At 46.4% G+C, this 19,458-nt stretch overlaps 1 protein-coding gene and 1 long non-coding RNA gene across 2 annotated transcripts; one reads left to right on the top strand and one right to left on the bottom strand.

Moving 5' to 3' along the window:
- The first annotated feature begins 1 nt into the window (after window position 1).
- Window positions 2-19,151, top strand: shisa4 (shisa family member 4). The gene is made up of 5 exons (XM_007911078.2): window positions 2-58; window positions 13,853-14,030; window positions 15,392-15,525; window positions 17,099-17,299; window positions 17,766-19,151. Exons 1-5 carry the CDS (start codon window positions 10-12, stop codon window positions 17,798-17,800), a joined length of 597 nt encoding a protein of 198 aa, XP_007909269.1. The 5' UTR covers window positions 2-9; the 3' UTR covers window positions 17,801-19,151.
- On the bottom strand, window positions 2,745-13,541 carry LOC103190337. The gene is made up of 3 exons (XR_006085601.1): window positions 12,938-13,541; window positions 10,843-10,940; window positions 2,745-2,773 (listed from the first exon to the last, which is right to left on the bottom strand). It is a non-coding gene; the product is annotated as an uncharacterized LOC103190337 (long non-coding RNA).
- Window positions 19,152-19,458: the final 307 nt, after the last annotated feature.

Raw genomic sequence — 19,458 nt, 5'->3', positions numbered from 1 at the left:
CCGCTCACCATGGACAGCCGGGCGACGCTTCTTTTCCTCGTCATCACCATGGTTGCGGGTAGGTTAACAACAACAACTTGCACTTATGTAGCGGCCTCCACGCAGGGCAGCGTGTGTGTGAGCCCTGTGAGGTGAGCACACAGGAGGCTTCCAGCATGTTCCACCGTGTCATGGGCTCACACCTGATCGGTACCTCAGGTAATCCCATCACTTACCGCTTTCTCTCCATATCCCTCAATCCCTGACCCTCACCCTTGAAGGTGTGGATGGATGCAGCATCCACCACCTTTTAGGGGAGAGAATTCCAGATTTCTACTCCCTTTGAGTGAAAAAATGCTTCTTGGTTTCTCTCTTAAATGGTCAGGCTCTAATTTTAAGACTATTCCCCCCTGTTTTGGATTCCCCACCAGAGGCAATAGCCTCTCTGTATCGACCCGATCAAATCCCTTTATCACCTTACACCCCTCAACCTTCTAAACTCACGGGAACACAGTCAAGTTTACGAGGCCTTTCCTCATAACTTAACCACTTTTGGCCCTGGTAACATTCTGGTGATCCTGCGCTGGACCCTCTCCACGGCCAATATATCTTTCCTGAGGTGTGGTGCCCAACACTGAACGCAGTCTCCAGGTGGGGTCTGACTAACGCTCTATACTTTTTTTATTTCATGTGAATTAAATTTTTAAAAATAAAATTTGACTTTTTTGGCATATGTGGAGTCCTGTAGCTCAGTGGTTAGAGCACTCGCTTTGCAAGTGAGAGACTTGTGTTAAATTCCCGGTAGAGGGCGAAACCTTGGGCAAGTTTCCTTACTCCACACATCTGAAATAATCCCTCAAGAAAATAAAACAACAATAAATTGGTCACTTCAAAACCACGACTGTTTGTGGGACGCTGCTGTGCGCAATTGGCTGCCGCATTTCGCCCACAAATATACACTTTACAGACTATTCTGTGAAGCGCTTTGAGACATCTAGAAGACGTGAAAAGTGCTATATCAAATGCAACGATTATTATATTATTATTTATACGCTGAAGCAACATTTCTTCCCCTTCGTATTCCAGGCCCCTGAGATAAAGGCCAACATTCCATTCACCTTTTTGATTACCTTTCGCACTTGGGAACTAGTTTTTAGTGAGTTGTGGATATGGACACCAAAATCTCTTTGCTCCTCCACACTTCCTAGTCTCTCTAGTAAAATAATATAGTGCTTTCGACTACATGGTTAACAGATGTTAACAATTTCAGTAATGAATGGGAATACTACATCATAAAGAAAATATTCTTTTTTCGTTCCATAGTGGATGACCTCCCACTTTCCCTACATTAAAATCCATCTGCCACGGATTTGCCCACTGACTTCATTTGTCCAAGTCCCTTTGTAACTTCCTATTCCCATCTACACAACTTAACCAAGCCTCCTAGCTTAGTGTCGAGTTCAAAGTTGGATATAAAACTTTCTATTCCTTCATCCAAGTCATTTATATATATGGCGAAAAGCTGAGGTCCCAGTATAGATCCCTGGGGGACACCAATTGTCACATCCCGCCAATCAGAGAACATCCCTTTATCCCTACTCTCTGTTTCCTGCCTCACAACCAATTATCAAGCTACGTCACAAGGTTACCTCCGACTCCGTGCCCTTCCATTTTCGATAATCATATTTTGTGTGGAACATTATCCGCACTAACCAGCTAACCTACCCACTAACCCGCTAACCCACCCACTAACCTACCCACTAACCCACCCACTAGTCAAAGACGTCAAAAATACCTTTTAAAAGTTCATACATGCATAGTCACTCTTATCTACCATTTTAGTGACCTCTAAAAATTCAACTAGGTTAGTCAGACACAACCTACCCTTCACAAACCTATGCTGACTTTCTTTGACTAGTGGGGAGGTTAGTAGGTAGGTTAGCTGGTCAGTGGCTGGATTAGTGGGTAAATTAGCGGGTTAGTGGGAGGGTGTGGATTGGCTGATTAGTGGGTAAGTTAATGGTCGGTTTAGTTAGGGGGTAGGTTTGAACCCTCTAACCTGCACACTAAACCCTCTTTGAACCCCTCCAATCCGGCTTCCGTGCTGCCCACAGCACAGAAACAGCCCTGGTTAGAGTCACTAATGACATTCTGAACATCTGTGATCAGGGCTCCCTCTGCCTCCTTGTCCTCCTCGATCTCTCTGCCGCCTTCGACGTTGTCAACCACTCCATCCTCATACACCGCCTCTCCTCCTTACTTAATCTTCACTGACCTGCCCTTGCCTGGATTGAATCCTATCTCTCTCACCGTCTCCACTTTGTTGCCTCTAACGGTTTCTCCTCCAGCCCCCGCACTGTCACATGTGGCGTCCCCCAGGGCTCTGTCCTTGTCTCCTCTTTAATATCTACATGCTCCCCCTCGGGGACATCATCCACAGACATGGGGTCAACTTCCACATGTACGCGATGACACCCAACTCTATCTCTCTGCCCCCACCCTCAACTCCAGGGCCACTGCTGTCCTGACACTGTCTGTCGGACATCAAGTCCTGGATGAGGGCAAACTTCCTACAGTTGAATGTGAACAAGACTGAGGCCCTCCTGATTGGCTCACGGCAGCGCCTCAGGACCTCAGGCTCCGGCAGCATCGCCCTCCATGATGTACACTACAACTCACCAGTCAGTCAGGAACCCGGGTGTCTTATTCACCCTTAGCTGTCTTTTCTTCCCCACATCCAAGCCATGACCCGCTCTGCCTTCCTTCACCTCCGTAACATTGTCCGAGTCCGGCACTACAACAACAACAACTTGGATTTATATAGTGCCCTCCACGCCGGACGGCTTCTGAAAGCGCTTTACAGTTTCGGATCCCGGGATCAAGCCAGGGGGAGGGGGCGGGGAAGGTAACCAAAGGCATGGTCGAAAAGAAAGGTCTTCCTTTCACCCCTCAGGCCGCAGAAACTCTTGTTCATCACCTCCAGGCTCGACTTGTCGGCCTTCCCAACTCCTCCCTCCACAGTCTGCAGCCCATGTCCTCTCCCGCACCAAACTCCGTGACCCCATCTACCCCATTCTTGCCCATTGGCTCCCTATCCTTCAGATGATCCAGTTAAAGTTCCTGGTCCTCACCAACAGCTCTCCAGGCCTCACGCACCCTACCTCTGCGACCTGCTAACCCCCTACCAATCCGCCCGTTCCCTCCACTCAGCCGGCTCTGGCTGCTCCACGTCCCCTGACCCACCCGCCCCATTGGTGGGAGAGCCTTCAGCCACTCTGCCCCCAACCTCTGGAATTCCATTCCCCAGTCACTCCACCTCGCCCCCTCCTTAGCCTCCTTCAAGTCCCGCCTCAAAACCCTCCTCTTCGACAATGCCATCAGTCACCTCCCCTCCCCGCCCCGACCCCAGCTCGGGTCTGAACTGTTATCACTGTCCAGTGCCTTGGGACGTCCTCCCGACATAAAAAGCGCTATACAAATGTAATCTTGTTGTTGTAGGTTAGCTGGTTCATGGGTAGGTTAACGGGTTATTGGGCAGTTAGCAGGGTACTTGGTAGGTTAGTGGGTTAGTGGGTAGATTAACTGGTTAGCGGGTTAGTGTGTAGATTAGTGCATAAGTTAGTGGGTAATCGGTAGGTTAGTGGGTAATCGGTAGGTTAGTGGAGTCCTGTAGCTCAGTGGTTAGAGCGCTCGCCTTGCAAGTGAAACACCTGGGTTCAATTCCAGCAGGGCCAAACCTTGGGCAAGTTTCCTTACTCCACACAGAGCCTAATAATAATCCCTCCAAAACAAAACAATAATAAATTGGCCATTTTCAACCCACGACTATTTGTGGGACATTGCTGTGCGCAATTGGCTGCCGTGTTTCGCCCACAAATATACGGTCGATTCACTTTGCAGTCTATTCTGTGAAGCGTTTTGAGAAGTCTAGAAGACATGAAAAGTGCTTTATCAAATGCAAGGATTATCATTATTATTATAGTGGGTAGGTTATCGGGTTAGTGGGTTGCTTAGCTGGTTAGTGGTAGGATAGCGGGTTAGTGGTGGGTAGGTTAGCGGGTTAGTGGGTAGGTGCTCTTCCTCCTCCACTTCTCCTCTCACCTCAACTTCACGGCTCTGTCCTTGACTGGTTCAGATCATACAACAACAACAAGATTCCATTTATAGAGCGCCTTTCACGTCGGGAGGACATCCCAAGGCGCTGGACAGTTGAGTCAGGACCCGAGCGGGGGGAAGTGGTCAGGGTGAGGGGAGGGAAAGGAGGGAGCGAGGAGGGGTAGAGAGTCGAGAGGGGAGCTGAAGACTCGGTCAAAGAGAAAGGTTTTGAAACTGGCCTTGAACAACAACAACAACAACAACAACAACAAGATTCCATTTATAGAGCGCCTTCACGTCGGAAGGATGTCCCAAGGCGCTGAAGGAGGAAAGGGAGGAAGCAAGGTGAAGCACTGGGGGATGGAGTTCCAGAGCCTAGGGGCTGAAAGGCTGAAGGCCCGGCCACCGATGGTGGGGCGGTTGGAGCGGGGGATGTGGAGCAGACTGGAGCCAGAGGAACGGAGGGTACGGGCAGGTAGGTAGGGGGATAGTAGGTCGGAGAGGTAGGAGGGAGCGAGGCCGTGAATGACCTTGTAGGTGAGGATGAGGATCTTGAATTCGATCCTCTGGGGGATGGGGAGCCAGTGGAGGCGAGCGAGGGTGGGAGTGATGTGGTCCCGAAGCCTGGTGCGGGACAGTACATGAGCTGCAGAGTTCTGAATGACCGGGAAGGCCGGCGAGGAGAGAGTTCCCATAGGTGATAAAGGTGTGGACCAGAGTTTCAGATCGTACCTCTCACACCGCCTGCACTTCATCTCCACAAACGGTTTCTCCTCTCGCCCCCGCACCGTCTCGTGCAGCGTTCCTCAGGGATCTGTCTTTGGTCCCCTCCTCTTCAATATCTATATACTCCTCTTGGTGATGTAATCCGCAGATATGGGATCAACTTCCACATGTATGGATGACACCCATCTGTATCTCTTTGCCTCCACCCTTGACTCCAGGACCACTGCTGTCCTGACAGAATGTCTGTCAGATGTCAAGTTCTACATGAGAGCTAACTTCAGTTGAATGTCAACAAGACCGAGGCTCTCCTGATTGGCTCCCACCAGCGCTTCCACACCTCAGGGGCTGGCAGCATCACCATCCATGGCTGCTCACTCCACCTTGCTAAGCCAGTCTGGAACCTTGGGGTCTTGTTTGACCCTCAACTATTCTTTCTACCCCACATCTGTGCCATGACCCGATCTGCCTTCCAGACCTCTGCAACGTTGCCCGGCTCTGCCACTGTCTCACACCACAGGCCGCCGAAACCCTCGTACAAGCATTCATTAGATTGAAGCTTGTCTATGCAAACGGATTACTGACTAGCAGTGTAGTCGGTAGGTTAGCGCATTAGTGGGTAGGTTAGCTGCTAGTGGGTAGGTTAGCGGGTTAGTGGGTGGGTAGTGAATGTGTTAGCTGGTTAGTTGGTAGCATACTGGGTTACTGAGTGAGTTAATGGGTTTGTTAGTGGTTATTGGGTTGGTTTGTAAGTTAGTAGGTAGGTTAGCAGGTTAGGGGCACCTCACCCTCTCCCACCCCTCCTTCCTCTCACTCAAAATCCTCCTTCTCTACCGGCCCCTAAAACCTCTCCCACCTTCATCTCCGATATTTCTACCCTACTTACATCTCTCTGCCTCTGCTCTGATCGCCTCATCATCCTGGGTGACTTCAACCTGCACTTCACCCCCTCTTGCTCTATCTCCTCGGACTTCTCCCTGCTCTCCTCGCTCAACCCCTCCCTCCACATCAACTCCGCCACTCACAGTCAAGGCCACCCAGTCGATTTGGTGATCACCCGGGGCCTCAGTGTCTTGGATGTCACCATTACCGACAAGGCCGTCTCCGATCACCACTTCATCTCCTTCACCACCTCCACCCCTCTCCCCACCTCCACCAGACCCACCACCATCTTCTACCGCCCCTGGAAGAAGTTACCCCCACAATCTCTAACCGCTGCCTTGGAGTCCTCTGAACTCCTCTCCCTCTGGCCTTCAACCCTCACTGACCCCTCTTCTCCTTTCACCCTCCTCCACAACACCCTCTCCTCCACGCTCGACGCTCTTGCCCCCATCACCTCCCGTACTGTCTCCTACTCTCGCTCCTCCCTCTGGTTCACCACCCACCTCCACTCACTGAAGAGCCAGGTGCGGGCCACTGAACACACCTGCCTCAAATCTGGGCTAACGGTCCACCGACAAATCTGGCTGGACCTCCTCAAAATCTACCGCTCCACTCTAGCCTCGGCCAAGTCGTCCTTCTACTCCAGGATAATCCTGGAGGCGAAGAACAACCCCAGGCTACTGTTTTCTACCACATCCCGACTCCTCCGTCCCCCCGCCACCCCGCGCAGGTCATCTCCTCCAACCTTCACTGCGAGGAGATGCTGGATTTCCTTGAATCCAAAATCAAGGGAATCCGCTCCGCGGTCACTCCCCCTCCAACTTCCACCCAACCCCCACCCCTTCCCTCCCACACCCCGACTCCTACCCATCCTCCTCTACACACCTTCGAACCTGTGTCACCAAACTCATCCTGTCCCTGAAACCCACCACCTGCTCCCTTGACCCCATCCCCACTCCACTCCTTATCTCCAAGCTCCACCTCCTTGCCCCACTTATCACAGACATCATCAACCTGTCCCTCTCCTCTGGCTTTATTCCCATTCCCCTAAAAACTACCATCATCACTCCCACTTTGAAAAAACCCTCCCTTGATGAGTCGCAGCTATCTCCAACCTCCCCTTCCTGTCCAAGGTCCTTGAAAGAGTTGTGGCCTCCCAGTTGCGCTCTTTCCTCTCCACCCATTCATTATTCGAACCCCTTCAGTCGGGTTTCCGTGCTGCCCATAGCACAGAAACTGCCCTGGTCAAGGTCACCAATGACATCTTGACCATCTGTGACCAGGGCTCCCTCTGCCTCCTCGTCCTCCTCGACCTATCGGCAGCATTCGATACGGTCGACCACGCTATCCTCCTCCACCGCTTGTCCTCCCACCTCAACCTTCAAGGCCCTGTCCTTGAGTGGTTTAGGTCGTACCTCTCCCACCGTCTTCATTTTGTTTCCACAAATGGCTTTCCCTCCCCCCCCGCACTGTCTCGTGGGGTTCCTCAGGGCTCTGTCCTCGGTCCCCTCCTCTTCACCCTCTATATGCTCCCCCTCGGTGACATCATCCGCAGACATGGAGTTAACTTCCACATGTATGCGGATGACACCCAACTCTACCTTTCCTCCTCTACTCTCAACTCCACGACCCCCGATGTCCTGACAGCTGCCTGTCCGACATCGAGTCCTGGACGAGAGACAACTTTCTTCAGCTCAACGTGCGAAAAACCGAGGCCCTCCTGATTGGCTCACGTCAGCGCCTCCGCACCTCAGGCGCTGACACCATCAGCATCCAAGGCTGCACTCTCCACCTCTCAAAGCCAGTCAGGAACCTCGGCGTTTTGTTCGACCCTGAGCTGTCCTTTCTCCCTCACATCCGCACCACAACTGGCACCGCCTTCCATCACCTCCGGAACATCGCCAGACTACGGCACTACCTCACCCCTCACGCTGCTGAAACCCTGGTCCACGCCTTTGTCACCTCAAGGCTGGACTATGGGAACTCTCTCCTCGCCGGCCTTCCCGCCACCTCCCTCCACACTGCAGGTCATTCAGAACTCTGCAGCTCGTGTACTGTCCCGCACCAGGCTTCGGGACCACATCACTCCCACCCTCGCTCGCCTCCACTGGCTCCCCATCCCCCAGAGGATTGATTTCAAGATCCTCATCCTCACCTACAAGGCCATTCACGGCCTTGCTCCCTCCTACCTCTCCAACCTACTATCCCCCTACCTACCTGCCCGTACCCTCCGTTCCTCTGGCTCCGGTCTGCTCCACGTCCCCCGCCCCAACCGCCCTACCATCGGTGGTCGGGCCTTCAGCCTCTCAGCCCCAGGCTCTGGAACTCCATCCCCCAGTGCCTTCGCCGCTTCCTCCCTTTCCTCCTTCAAGGCCGGTCTCAAAACCTTTCTCTTTGACCGAGCCTTCAGCTCCCCTCTCGACTCTCTTCCCCCTCCTCGCTCCCTCCCTTCCCTCCCCTCACCCTGACCATTTCCCCCAACTCTCTCCCTCCTCCCTCCCCTGACCATTCCCCCCAATGCTCGGGTCCTGACCCAACTGTACAGCGCCTTGGGACGTCCTCCCGACGTGAAAGGCGCTCTATAAATGGAATCTTGTTGTTGTTGTTAGTGGGTGGATTAGTGGGTAGGTTAGCTGGTTAGTGGATAGGTCAGTGTGGAGTCCTGTAGCTCAGTGGTTAGAGCACTCGCTTTGCAAGCGAGAGACCTGAGTTCAATTCCAGGCAGAGGGCGAAACCTTGGGCAAGTTTCCTTACTCCACACAGAGCCTAATAATAATCCCTCCAAAACCAAAAACAATAATAAATTGGTCATTTTCAATCTACGACTGTTTGTGGGACATTGCTGTGCGCAATTGGCTGCCGCGTTCGCCCACAAATATACAGTCAATTCACTTTACAGTGTGTTCTGTGAAGCGCTTTGGGACGTCCTCTCGATAGGATAGGTTAATATGATAAGGGATAGGTTAGCAGTTCAGTGTGTAGGTTAGCTGGTTGGTGGGGAGGTTAGCTGGTTAGTGGGTTGTTGGGTAGGTTAGTGGGTTAGTGTGTAGGTTAGTGGTTTAGTGGGTAAGTTAACAGGTTAGTAGGTGATTAGCGGGTTAGTGGGTGGTGTAGTAGGTATGTTAGTGGGTAGGTTAGCATGTTAGCGGGTAGGTAAGTAGTAATGTTAATGGATAAGTTAAGTATTTTAGTGGGTAGGTTAGCGGGTTAATGGGTAGGTTGGTGTTAGTGGGTATTTTAGTGGGATAATGAATAGGTTAGCTGGTTAGTGGGTAGGTTAGTAGGTTAGTGGGTAGCTTAGCTAATTAGGGGGAAGGTTAGCTGGCTAGTGGTTAGGTTAGTGGCTCGGTTTAGAGGGTTAGTGTGTGGGTTGGCTGGCTAATAGGTAGGGCTATCTGGTTAGTGGGTACGTTATCAGGTTAGTGGGTAGGTTAGTGAGTTAATGTGTAGCTTAGATGGTTAATGGGTAGGTTAGCAGGTTAGTGTGTTGGCTAGCAGGTTAGTGAGTAGGTTAGCAGATTAGTGGGTGGGTTAGTGGCTAGGTTAGCTGGTTAGTTGGTAGATTAGCTGGCTAGTGGGAGGGGTAGTGGATTAGTGGGTGGGTTAGTAAGTGTGTTACCTGGTTAGTGGGTAGGTTTGTGGGTGAGTTAGCGGGTTAATGGGTTTGTTAGTTGGTTCGTTAGTAGCTTAGTAGCTGGTTATGGGTGGGTTAGTGGGTGTATTAGCTGGTTAGTGGGGAGCTTAGTGGGTTAGTGGGTAGATTAGTGGGCTGATGGGTAGGTTAGCTAGTTAATGGGTGTGGTAATGTGTAGGATAGTAGGTTAGTGGGTAGGTTAGCTGGTTATTGGGTTGGTTAGCAGCTTAGTGGGTAGATTAGTGGGTCAGTGGGTAGGTTAGCTGGATAGTGGGTAGGGTTATCTGGTTAGTGGGTATGTTAGGTGGTTAGTGGTTGGTTTAGTGTGTAAATTAGTGAGTTAGTGGGTAGGTTAGATGGTTAGTGGGTAGGTTAGTGGGTTAATGGATAGGTTAGCAGGTTAATGGGTAGGTTAGCAGGTTAGTGGGTAGGTTAGCTAATTAGATAGGTTACCAGGTTAGTGGGTAAGTTAGCATGTTAGTAGGTAGGTTAGCTAGTTAGGGGTGTGTTGCGTAGGCTAATGGGCAGTGGGTTAGTGGATAGGTTAGTGGTTTAGTGGGTAGGTTAGCAGGTTAGTGATTTAGTGAGTAGTTTATCTGCTTAGTGGATATACTAGTGAGTTAGTGGGTAGGTTAGCTGGGTAGTTGGTAAGTTAGCAAGTTAGTGGGTAGGTTAGTGGGTTGGTGGGTAGGTTAGTGGGTTAATGGTGCATTAGTGGGTCGGTCAGTGTGTAGGTTAGCTGGTTAGGGTAAGTTAGCTGGTTAATGGGTAGGTTAGCAGGTTAGTGAGTGGGTTAGTGGGTGGATTAACTGATAGCGGGTGGGTTACTGGTTAGTGGGCAGGTTAGGAAGTTATTCAACAGGTTAGCGAGTTAATGGGTGGGTTAGTGGATAGGTTAGTGGGTAGGTTAGCTGGTTAGTGTGTTAGTTAGGGGTGCGGAGGGGCAACATTGTTTCAGGGGATCCTTCGGCCCATTTGATCTCATCCTTTCAGAACTCCCGCACTTCCCATCACAGCTTCTGCTGTTGTTTAAAATAACTCCAGTGCCCTGACTTCAAATTACCTTTCTGGTAATCAAGTCCAGTTGTAAATTATCATCTGGACAAAGAATGCTTCCTGGTATCTGTCCTGAAATTGCCCTTTGCTGCCCTGACCCTGTGCCCTCTTGTTCTACTGTTTCGGTGCATTAAAAAAAAAGTTTTGCTCTGCGTTTGCTTTGTCAATCCCATGCACATCTCTATGAGATCTCCTCTGAGATGCTTCCTTTCCAAAATTGGAGTCCTGGCTTGTCTAACTCAGTCTAACTTGTCTAACTCTAACCTGGCTTGTCTAACTCATTACTCAGTCCTCTGACATTTTGGATCATCCTTATTGCTTTCTTCTGCAATGTCTCTAGAGCAGTATTGTCCAATAGAAATTGTTGACCAGCTACACAAGTGGCTCGCCAAAACCTTTTAGCCATATGCACTAATTTTAGTAGAAAACAACTTACTAATGTACTTAACATGTATGTTTACATGGATACTTACTTAACCATTCTGTGGGCAACTTTGCAGTCTTCGCTTTATTTTTCTTTCGGGAGCCGCACCAGTTCCACCCCTGCTCTCACACCCTGTTTTTCTTCTTACTGTTTTATCAACAAGTGCACAAAAAGGTTAAAGTGTACATACATACTCTGTGTATATATAATAATTGAGATCACATGCCAAATGATGGTGTTTATTACTCATTCTTATAATAATAATCCTTGCATTTGATACAGCACCTTATCATGTCTTCGAGACGTCTCAAAGTGTTTCACAGAATATATTGTAAAGTGAATTGAAGGTATATTTTGTGGGAAAAAATTACTAATCAAAATGCAATTTTGCCACACCTGCATTCCCAATTCGCCACATGTGGCTCGTGTCTAATGTATTGGACCAGCCCTCTTAAATCACAGCAAACTGCAATACTCGTGGTACAGCCTGACCAGAGCTTCTGGGGATTTCAGCTCAACTAATATGGCAAAAATAGCTCAGCATCCTATTTGTCGTGTTCATTGCTGCCTCACACTTTTTGACTTGGTGACATCTCTAGATATGTTTTAGCTTCCCCCTTGTGAAGTTCTATCCATCCATGGTGTACGTATATTTCATATTCTTACTTCGTAAATCTAGTTCCTTGCATTTCTCTGCATTTGAACTTCATTTGTCCAATCATCAGCCCATCTGCTGAGTACTGTTATCTAGCCAAACACAGATTAAATTCTACTCCTACTCTATTCAGACATTACCTCTCCACAGTCTCCTCTTCTTTCCCAAGGAGCACAATTGCTTATATCGTGAAGTATTCTTTCTTGACATGGACTAACATATCCATTGTCTCAATAGCTCAGGAAGACATGTTCATAGGAAAGAAACCTGCAAATGCTGGAGATCCAAAATAAACCTAAACACTGGAAATCTACAGAAAGCTAAAGCTAAATGTGTAATGTAGAACTTTGCCGCAAGCTTATTGAAATACTGTACATTATAGCCACTCTTTACCAATTTCCTTACATTGGTGAAGCACAAACTGTCTGCTGTCCCTTATGACCTGTGCTCTTCAGCTTCACATTGAAGGCTTTCAATTAAATACTTGAAATATTTGACAATGTAGTAAGTCTTCCAAACCTGACAACCAGTGTCTTTGTAAATCTGTAAACAGACCAATTACCTAAATGTAATGCGCAGATCCTGTTGAGATATCTTGCCTTGATAAAAGTATTATTCAGAATTAATGCAATGCAATTTACATTTACATAGCCCCTTTTACTTTAGAAGGACGTCACAAAGCACTTCACACTGCTGGATGGATACCCGATTTGGGGATGGGGAGGGGAAAGATGATCAAAGAGGTATGTTTAAGACATGCTCTGAAAGGTTAGAGAAGGAGCGAGTCGGAGGGATGAAATGTGACATTGCACAAAGAGTTATTAACAGTATCTTCTATTTAGAATAACTGCCTTGAATTGTGAAGTTAGTCTGACTGATGTATAGTGGTTTTACAGCACAAATGGATAATTGCCTGTTATATTCTATTAAAGATGTTTACCCTCACTTATGTCTCAATTGTAGTCTATTTTCCCTTCCATTTTTTTTAATACTCAATTTGTGCCCATAAAGACTTAACTCTGCTGAATGCATCTCTTTCTATTTGCCCAATACTGCTATGATCATTGTTCCTCCTCTACCATGCCATCTAAAGCTCCAAATAACAACAACTTGACAATACAGGGTCTTTCACATGGGGTAGCGTCTGGAGTGCTTGATCCTTTTAAATAAACCATCTGTTCTACAATTGAATATTAAGGATCCTATAACATGTAGAGAAGGAAATTGCTAACAGTATCCAGGTCAACAATCCTTCAGATAAATTGGTTGGTTATTTTGTGGCTGTGTAGGATCCTGTCTGGCGCAAATGGTTGCTGTATTTGACTACACAAAGAAACACTAGAATTGATGGTAATAATTGTGAAGTGTTTGATGTGAATAAAATACTATTAAAATATTTAAAAATTAGAGTTGTTACTATTTTCTCAATTACCTTTTTTATTGCAATACATTTATACATATCTTAAGAATGTCTTTGGATTTTCCTTACTGGAATTTGTAGTTTTCCTTTATCTGCAATCCTTTTTTTCCTTCCCTTTTGCCTGTTCGATGTAGGTGGGCATGGTTTTTAGTTTATTTGATCTCCTTCAGCTGTTGTGTTTTTGGCTTTGTGTCTCGAGGAGATAGACTTCATTTCCACATCCTGAAAAATACCTTAAAGCATTATGTTTACATTTTATTTTGTGCTTTTGCTTCTTACTTGGTATTGTGTCTTCAAAGTTTGCTATTTTGTTTTGCGCCTCTGCATTCATATTTTTCCTTGTCTTAACTAAATTATTTGGTAGTTTAGATCATTTAAATTTACAATTCAAATAGCTAAACCAATCATTATTCGAAATCTAGTTTTTAACCACTTCCAGGTTTCTAATCTGTTCTGGTAAGATGGTAAGCTGAACACCAAACCTATTGCGTCTCCATTCACATGTGTTTCAAAGCCATCAGACCACTGCTTTTAAATTATTTGTACATTCATCTGTACATTGGGCTGTTCTTGCTCCAGTTACTTTGCTTTAATTTCCTGATGGTCCAATCCTCCATGATTATTGCATTATACAGTGCAATTTATATAGCAATTTTCAAGTCAGCAGGATGTTTCAAAGCACTTACACCATTGGCTGGGTCCCCAACCTAGGGGTGGAAGCTAAAAGGGGTGGCGACCAAAACCACAGTCAAAGATGTAGATCTTGAGCCAAATGTTGAGCAAGGTGAGGGAATGAGCGAGTTAGAGGGACTCCAGGATAGAGTTCCACAGAGTGGGGGGGCAGAATGGCTGAAAGCCTGCCCACTGATGGTTGGATGGGTAGGAAGAGTACACAAAGCAGGCTTATTTGAAGGCTTATGTTGTATTCTGTTATCTTCCCTCCATTTTCTTGTGCTCTTAATCTGCCTCTGCTTCCTCACACAGTATCTGGGGACGAAGATTGTCTACGATACCTAAATTTATATGATCAATTTGTTCCGGAACGTGAATGTCGTTTCTCTTCTTTCTGCTGTGGAAACTGCACCTTTCGTTTTTGCTGCACAAACTGGACTCTTCTTTTTCCTGAAGAAGAACAGAAGCGCTGTTTACATGTAAAACTCAGGTCAGTTTATGTGGCCTTGCAGTTCAGGGTTGTAAAGAGGGACTGTATCCTACATCATATGACCTCATAACTGATTGGTTTGTTAGAGTAGAGGCCATGATTTTTTTTACAATTTTGGCATTTCTTGGGGGCCATTTCTACATAATTATTTTACAAACATTGAGCCAGTATAGTGCTGGGATCAGTGTGCTTTTAATAGCCCCAATGTTAGTGTCAGCATTTCTATGCAGCTTGGCTCATTTGACAATCCCACCGTTGAGTCAGAAAATTGCAGATCTTGCCCTTTGAATGAGATATTAAACCAAGGTCTGTCTGTTCTTCGGGTGGATGTTAAATGAAACTATTTAGGGAAAAAAAAGGAATTTCTCCTTATGAATAGCAAACAATCTTCCAGAGAAATTGATCATTCACTTCAAACAATGTTGTATGGAAAACTGAGTGCTGTCTTTATTTACAAAAAACTTGACGTTAATTACTGTAAAGCGCATTGACACACTTCAACGTATTCACTCTCCTTACCACTTCTTACCAATGATTAACATGAAGGGAGGGAGGGAGCAGGTGGCACCAAGTTAGAAATGGTTTGCAGTCCAGATGAAATCATCCCCGGGGCTGGATGCAGCCTGCAGGCTGCCAGTTGGACCACTCTGCCACAGTTTAGTTAGTCATTAATTTTGTGGCTGTTTGTGAGCCTTTGTTATGCACAAAAAGGTGCTGTATAAATGCAATTTGTTGCTGTTGTTTATAGGTTTAGATCATTTGAGCCCTATAGAGAGTTTAGCTGGGGAATCCAGCAAGGAGAGCATTTGAAAAGTCTTATCCTCAAGTTAATCAAAGCAGGAAGGTAAGCATGTGAGCAGGCAATGTTCCAGAGGTAGAAGAAGGTACCAAAAGCAGGTTTGGAGATGGACCGCTTGGGTATGAAACATGGCCAAGGGTCAAGCAGAGCCCCAAGGTTGCATATCCCCTGTTTAAACTTGAGTGGCAGTTGATGGAATCAGTTGCTGTGGAAAACCAAGCAAGATAACTTCAGTCTTGTTGAAGTTCAGCTAGGAGGATAATATGGACTCAACGAGGACTTGTGTCAGACAGACAATCAATACAACAACTCTTCTGAATGAAGATTGAGTCATATATAAAAAAAATTATTATTTTCCGGGGGAATGGGCAAAAGGTAGGTAAATGAGAAGAAATGGATTGTTCTTCAAAGAGCCAGAGATAATATGGGACTGGTAGCCCTCTTCCATCTGCTACATATCTATGGTTCTATGTGGCACAATGTGAGGGGATTACTGTGTTTATTTGTAATATTGAAATCTCAATACCTGATGTAATCCTTTTCCGGTTTTGTGTTTATCCAGCTCTAACTTTGTAATTGGAATCGTCTCTGCTGTCGTTCTGTTTATAACCATTGTGGGCGTTTTGGCTTGCTGTTTATTGTGCTCTTGCTGCTACATGTACCAGAGGTATCAACAGCAGAGAACGCACCGCAGTGGTAAGTACAATTGAGCTGAGAGAAGCTAAGTGTACTTGTGTAATAATAACCTGTGGTAGAGTGCTTTAGAGATCTAACACTGACCCCATATCATGGCTGTGATAAGATCTGGCGTATCATGCACACTCCACTGACATTCCTCAACCAGGTTTCCAGACAGCTCTTATAGATGCCCATGAACAATCATTTTTACACTTACTGTCAGCATTTCTGCTATTGTGGCCTGATTTATACCCCTCTTAACTGTTGTGTCTCAGATCCCTAGGAAACTCTATCTCTCTCTACCTCCACCCTCAACTTGAGGACCACTGCTTCCTGACAGAATGTCTGTCAAACATCAAGTCCTGGATGAGAGCTAACTTTCTTCAGTTGAACGTTAAAAAGACCGAGGCTCTCCTGATTGGCTCCCATCAGTGCCTCCACAGCTCAGGCACTGGCAGCATCACCAGCCGTGGATGCACACTCCACCTCACTGAGCTTGTCAGGAACCTAGGCATCTTGTTTGACCCTCAATTTCCCTTTCTACCCCACATCCATGTCACGACCTGCTCTGCCTTCCCCCACCTCCGCAATATCGCCCGGCTCCGCCACTGCCTCACCCCTCAGGCCACCCACCGAAACCCTCATTCGCACATTCATCATATCTAGGCTCAACTACGCCAACTCCCTGCTTGTCGGCCTCCCCAACTCTTCCAACAACAACTTATAATAATAATAATCCTTGCATTTGATATAGCGCTTTTCACGTCGGGAGGACGTCCCAAAGCGCTTCACAGAACACACTGTAAAGTGAATTGACTGTATATTTGTGGGCGAACGCGGCAGCCAATTGCGCACAGCAATGTCCCACAAACAGTCATGGATTGAAAATGACCAATTTATTATTGTTTTTGGTTTTGGAGGGATTATTATTAGGCTCTGTGTGGAGTAAGGAAACTTGCCCAAGGTTTCGCCCTCTGTCTGGAATTGAACTCAGGTCTCTCACTTGCAAAGCGAGTGCTCAACCACTGAGCTACAGGACTCCACTTGCATTTATGTAGCGCCCTTCACGCAGAGTAGCATCCCGGAGCGCTTGACGGGTGGAGTCTGACCCCAAGTCAGGGGAAGGAGGGGGGAGTGACCGTAAGCACGATCAAAAAGGAAAGTCTTTAGGCGGGATTTGAAGGTGGGTTCCGAATCCGTGACTGTTCAATGCCTTGGGACGTTGCCTGATGTGAAAGGTGCTCTACAAATGTAATTTTGTATTATAAAATGGGTCTGGGAAAATGTCACTAATGTCAGACTGTAAGTTTGCCACTCTGGAATTTTCTTTGGTGACAGAAATTGGACTATACAGACTGACATGGAGGATTGAAATCTTTGGATTTTCTCGCTATGAATAGCAAACAATCTTCCAGAGAGAGATTGCTTATTGTGTAATAGGAGACCATCACTCTTTAACGTGGGGCTGGTGATGTGTCACTCTTTTAACAGTCAGATTGAATCACCATAACTGAATGTCAAACCAAAGCACCTGCGTGATGAGCATAATGCTATAGTTTTATTGAATTAAAGTGACTGTTTGTTGTAACAGAAGTGCAGATACCATACTTCATACAGCAAATGGCACATCAATCAAGAGCTCCTCAGAATGTAACGTATTCGGCATACCCTCAGTACCCGATGTCACAATATTCTCCCAATCCAGCGAGCAGTGCTGCACCATATGCTTACCACCCAGCCCACATGCCTCCTGCACCATATGATTCAAGAGCATCAAGGTTTCAACCTGAATGTAGGTATTGTTTACTAATGTACGCATAATATGCTGTTGCCAGGATTAGGAATTAGACCGGGGAGGGGGAGGCAGAGGGGAAGAGGGAAGGCAAGGGGTGGGGGAGTGAGAGGCAGGGGGTTGGGGAGAGGGAAGGCAGGGGGTGGGGTGGGAGAGCGATGGGGGTGAGGCCTGTTCCAAGATTGGAGAACCCTGGGATTTTGGGAGCACCTTTAGCACATGGGATCCCAGGATCAGGTTTCCTGGGATTGCAAACCCTGTGTGTGGTACTAAGTTGGATCTGTTTGGTCCATAGTGTCTGTACTATTGCTACTTGATTTTTTTACTCATTCTTTGTTATTTCAATCATGGTTTATTCCAGCATAGAATAGATTAATACCATTTTCAGTCTTGTAATTACGAAGTAGTTGCTTGTTGTACTTAGATTTCCAACAAAATCCTTGACTAAAGTATTATGTCTCTGCAGCTCCACCTCCATATCCATCACCCAAGTACCAATAGAGAGTGGAGAAGGCAATGCCATTGTTCAGACTTGCATCTTGCTCCACACAAGACGACTGTGAAGTTGTGTTATGACAGGCCTTTCTTGTATGTGAAGTGATGCTCCACAAGATGACTCTAACTTTAGTTTCCACATAATGCTTAGTGTGCAGGTAAATTCTGAACTTTAGATTCCGTTCTGCGTTATTATGTTCTCTTTGTTTACTTGCCCTGTTTGTGTTTGTCTAAACACTGGTGCCATTGTACACCAGTAATACTGATTTAAGTATTGTGTGAAATGTTGTTAAGGATTGTGTATCTCATGCAGATACCTGGTATGTTACAGAAGGTATAACCTTCGTTGCCATAATGTTTAAAGTATTGGTTTCATTAACAGATTGCACCAATCTTATCAGCAGAGACCACATGATAGGGAGCATGTTATGGGAGCCAGTGAGGATGATCAATTGTGGAATTCTGAGGAAAGGGAAACGTGTTCAAATACTATTTTCCTTATGTCCTGAGCCTAGGACTCCCTCTTTCTGGTCCGGGCCAGGAGCATGGATGAGACATTTAGATGGTTACATCCATGCCTCGGTGTTAGCCACATTGTTAGTGGCGTTCTTTTCAGTGACAAAAACTTTCTAAAGTGGAGTCTTTATTTAATTTGCGGATTAATGACTCCAGAACCACAACCAATATTCCTCCATCAAAATTTACCCCCAAAAAAGATTAAAGAATTAACTTGTTTTTATAGTATTTTATCACATCAAACAAAATGCTTAGTGTGAAATTATTGCGAAGTCAGTCANTTTTTGTAGGCAAACAATGACTAATGGGGCCCAACAAATGGCCATGATGCCTCAGAGCTGTGTGCATGCGTGTGTATGACAAAAATTATACCCCCCCACCTTTTGCTTCCATAGCATTCGCTACACTTCAACAAAACACCACTTCATTGTGTAAAGGGTTTTCAGATGTAAATGTAAGGATGATTACAGGAATGTTGTGTGCAAGAACTGTTGCTGGGGTCTAATTGGCATCCAATTATAACCAGACTCGCTTGCAGCGACTCTTGAGTTGTGAATCGTAGCTTGTGCCAGTCACTAGAAGTGTGGCATGCGGACCCAAGAGTGTATCAAGATGGTATCTCAAAACACACCTTTATTCCACTGACAAAGAAGAGAAAGATTTTCTGATGTAAGGATAGAGTTGCTAATTAACCTTCACTAATGTACTCAAGAATGTAACTTGGTTTTATTTGAAATGTTTGTGCTATTTTTCACATTTTTCACTGATTTGAAGAGGAATCTGGAAGCCTTTTTTTATGAAAGCCCAATAAAAACTTGAATTTGAATGTGTTACTAAGTCACGCAAATTCTCTGTGTTTCTTCACAACCTCAAGTGAATAGACATATTTCAAAGGGGACTAACTGGTTGAGTACCTGAGAATAAAAACATTAAGGGATTTGAGGAAAGTTCTGGAAAGTGGCGTTAACAAATCTGCACCTTTCATGCAGGAAAACATCTCAAAGAACTTTACAGATCCCAAGTGGGAACATGAACAACTGGGGTGGGGGGAGGAGGTGGGGAGATGACTAAAAATATGGTCAGAGAGAGGTTTTTGAAAGCAGAATGGGCCAGGCCCGTAAACTATTTGGGGATTAAGATCCAGACAG

Source organism: Callorhinchus milii, unplaced genomic scaffold, assembly GCF_018977255.1.
Source record: "Callorhinchus milii isolate IMCB2004 unplaced genomic scaffold, IMCB_Cmil_1.0 Scaffold19, whole genome shotgun sequence".
Lineage (NCBI taxonomy): Eukaryota > Metazoa > Chordata > Chondrichthyes > Chimaeriformes > Callorhinchidae > Callorhinchus > Callorhinchus milii.
The sequence above is the reverse complement of the archived record's forward strand: the minus strand, read 5'-3'. Positions and strand labels throughout refer to the sequence as shown.

What these genes read in the sequence shown, in the direction of transcription:
- shisa4 (XM_007911078.2), top strand. Translation starts at nt 10, where the DNA reads ATGGACAGCCGGGCGACGCTTCTTTTCCTCGTCATCACCATGGTTGCG. An exon ending in TGTTTACATGTAAAACTCAG is followed by an intron (nt 14,031 to 15,391) that starts GTCAGTTTATGT and finishes GTGTTTATCCAG; the next exon opens with CTCTAACTTTGTAATTGGAA. An exon ending in ATCAAGGTTTCAACCTGAAT is followed by an intron (nt 17,300 to 17,765) that starts GTAGGTATTGTT and finishes ATGTCTCTGCAG; the next exon opens with CTCCACCTCCATATCCATCA.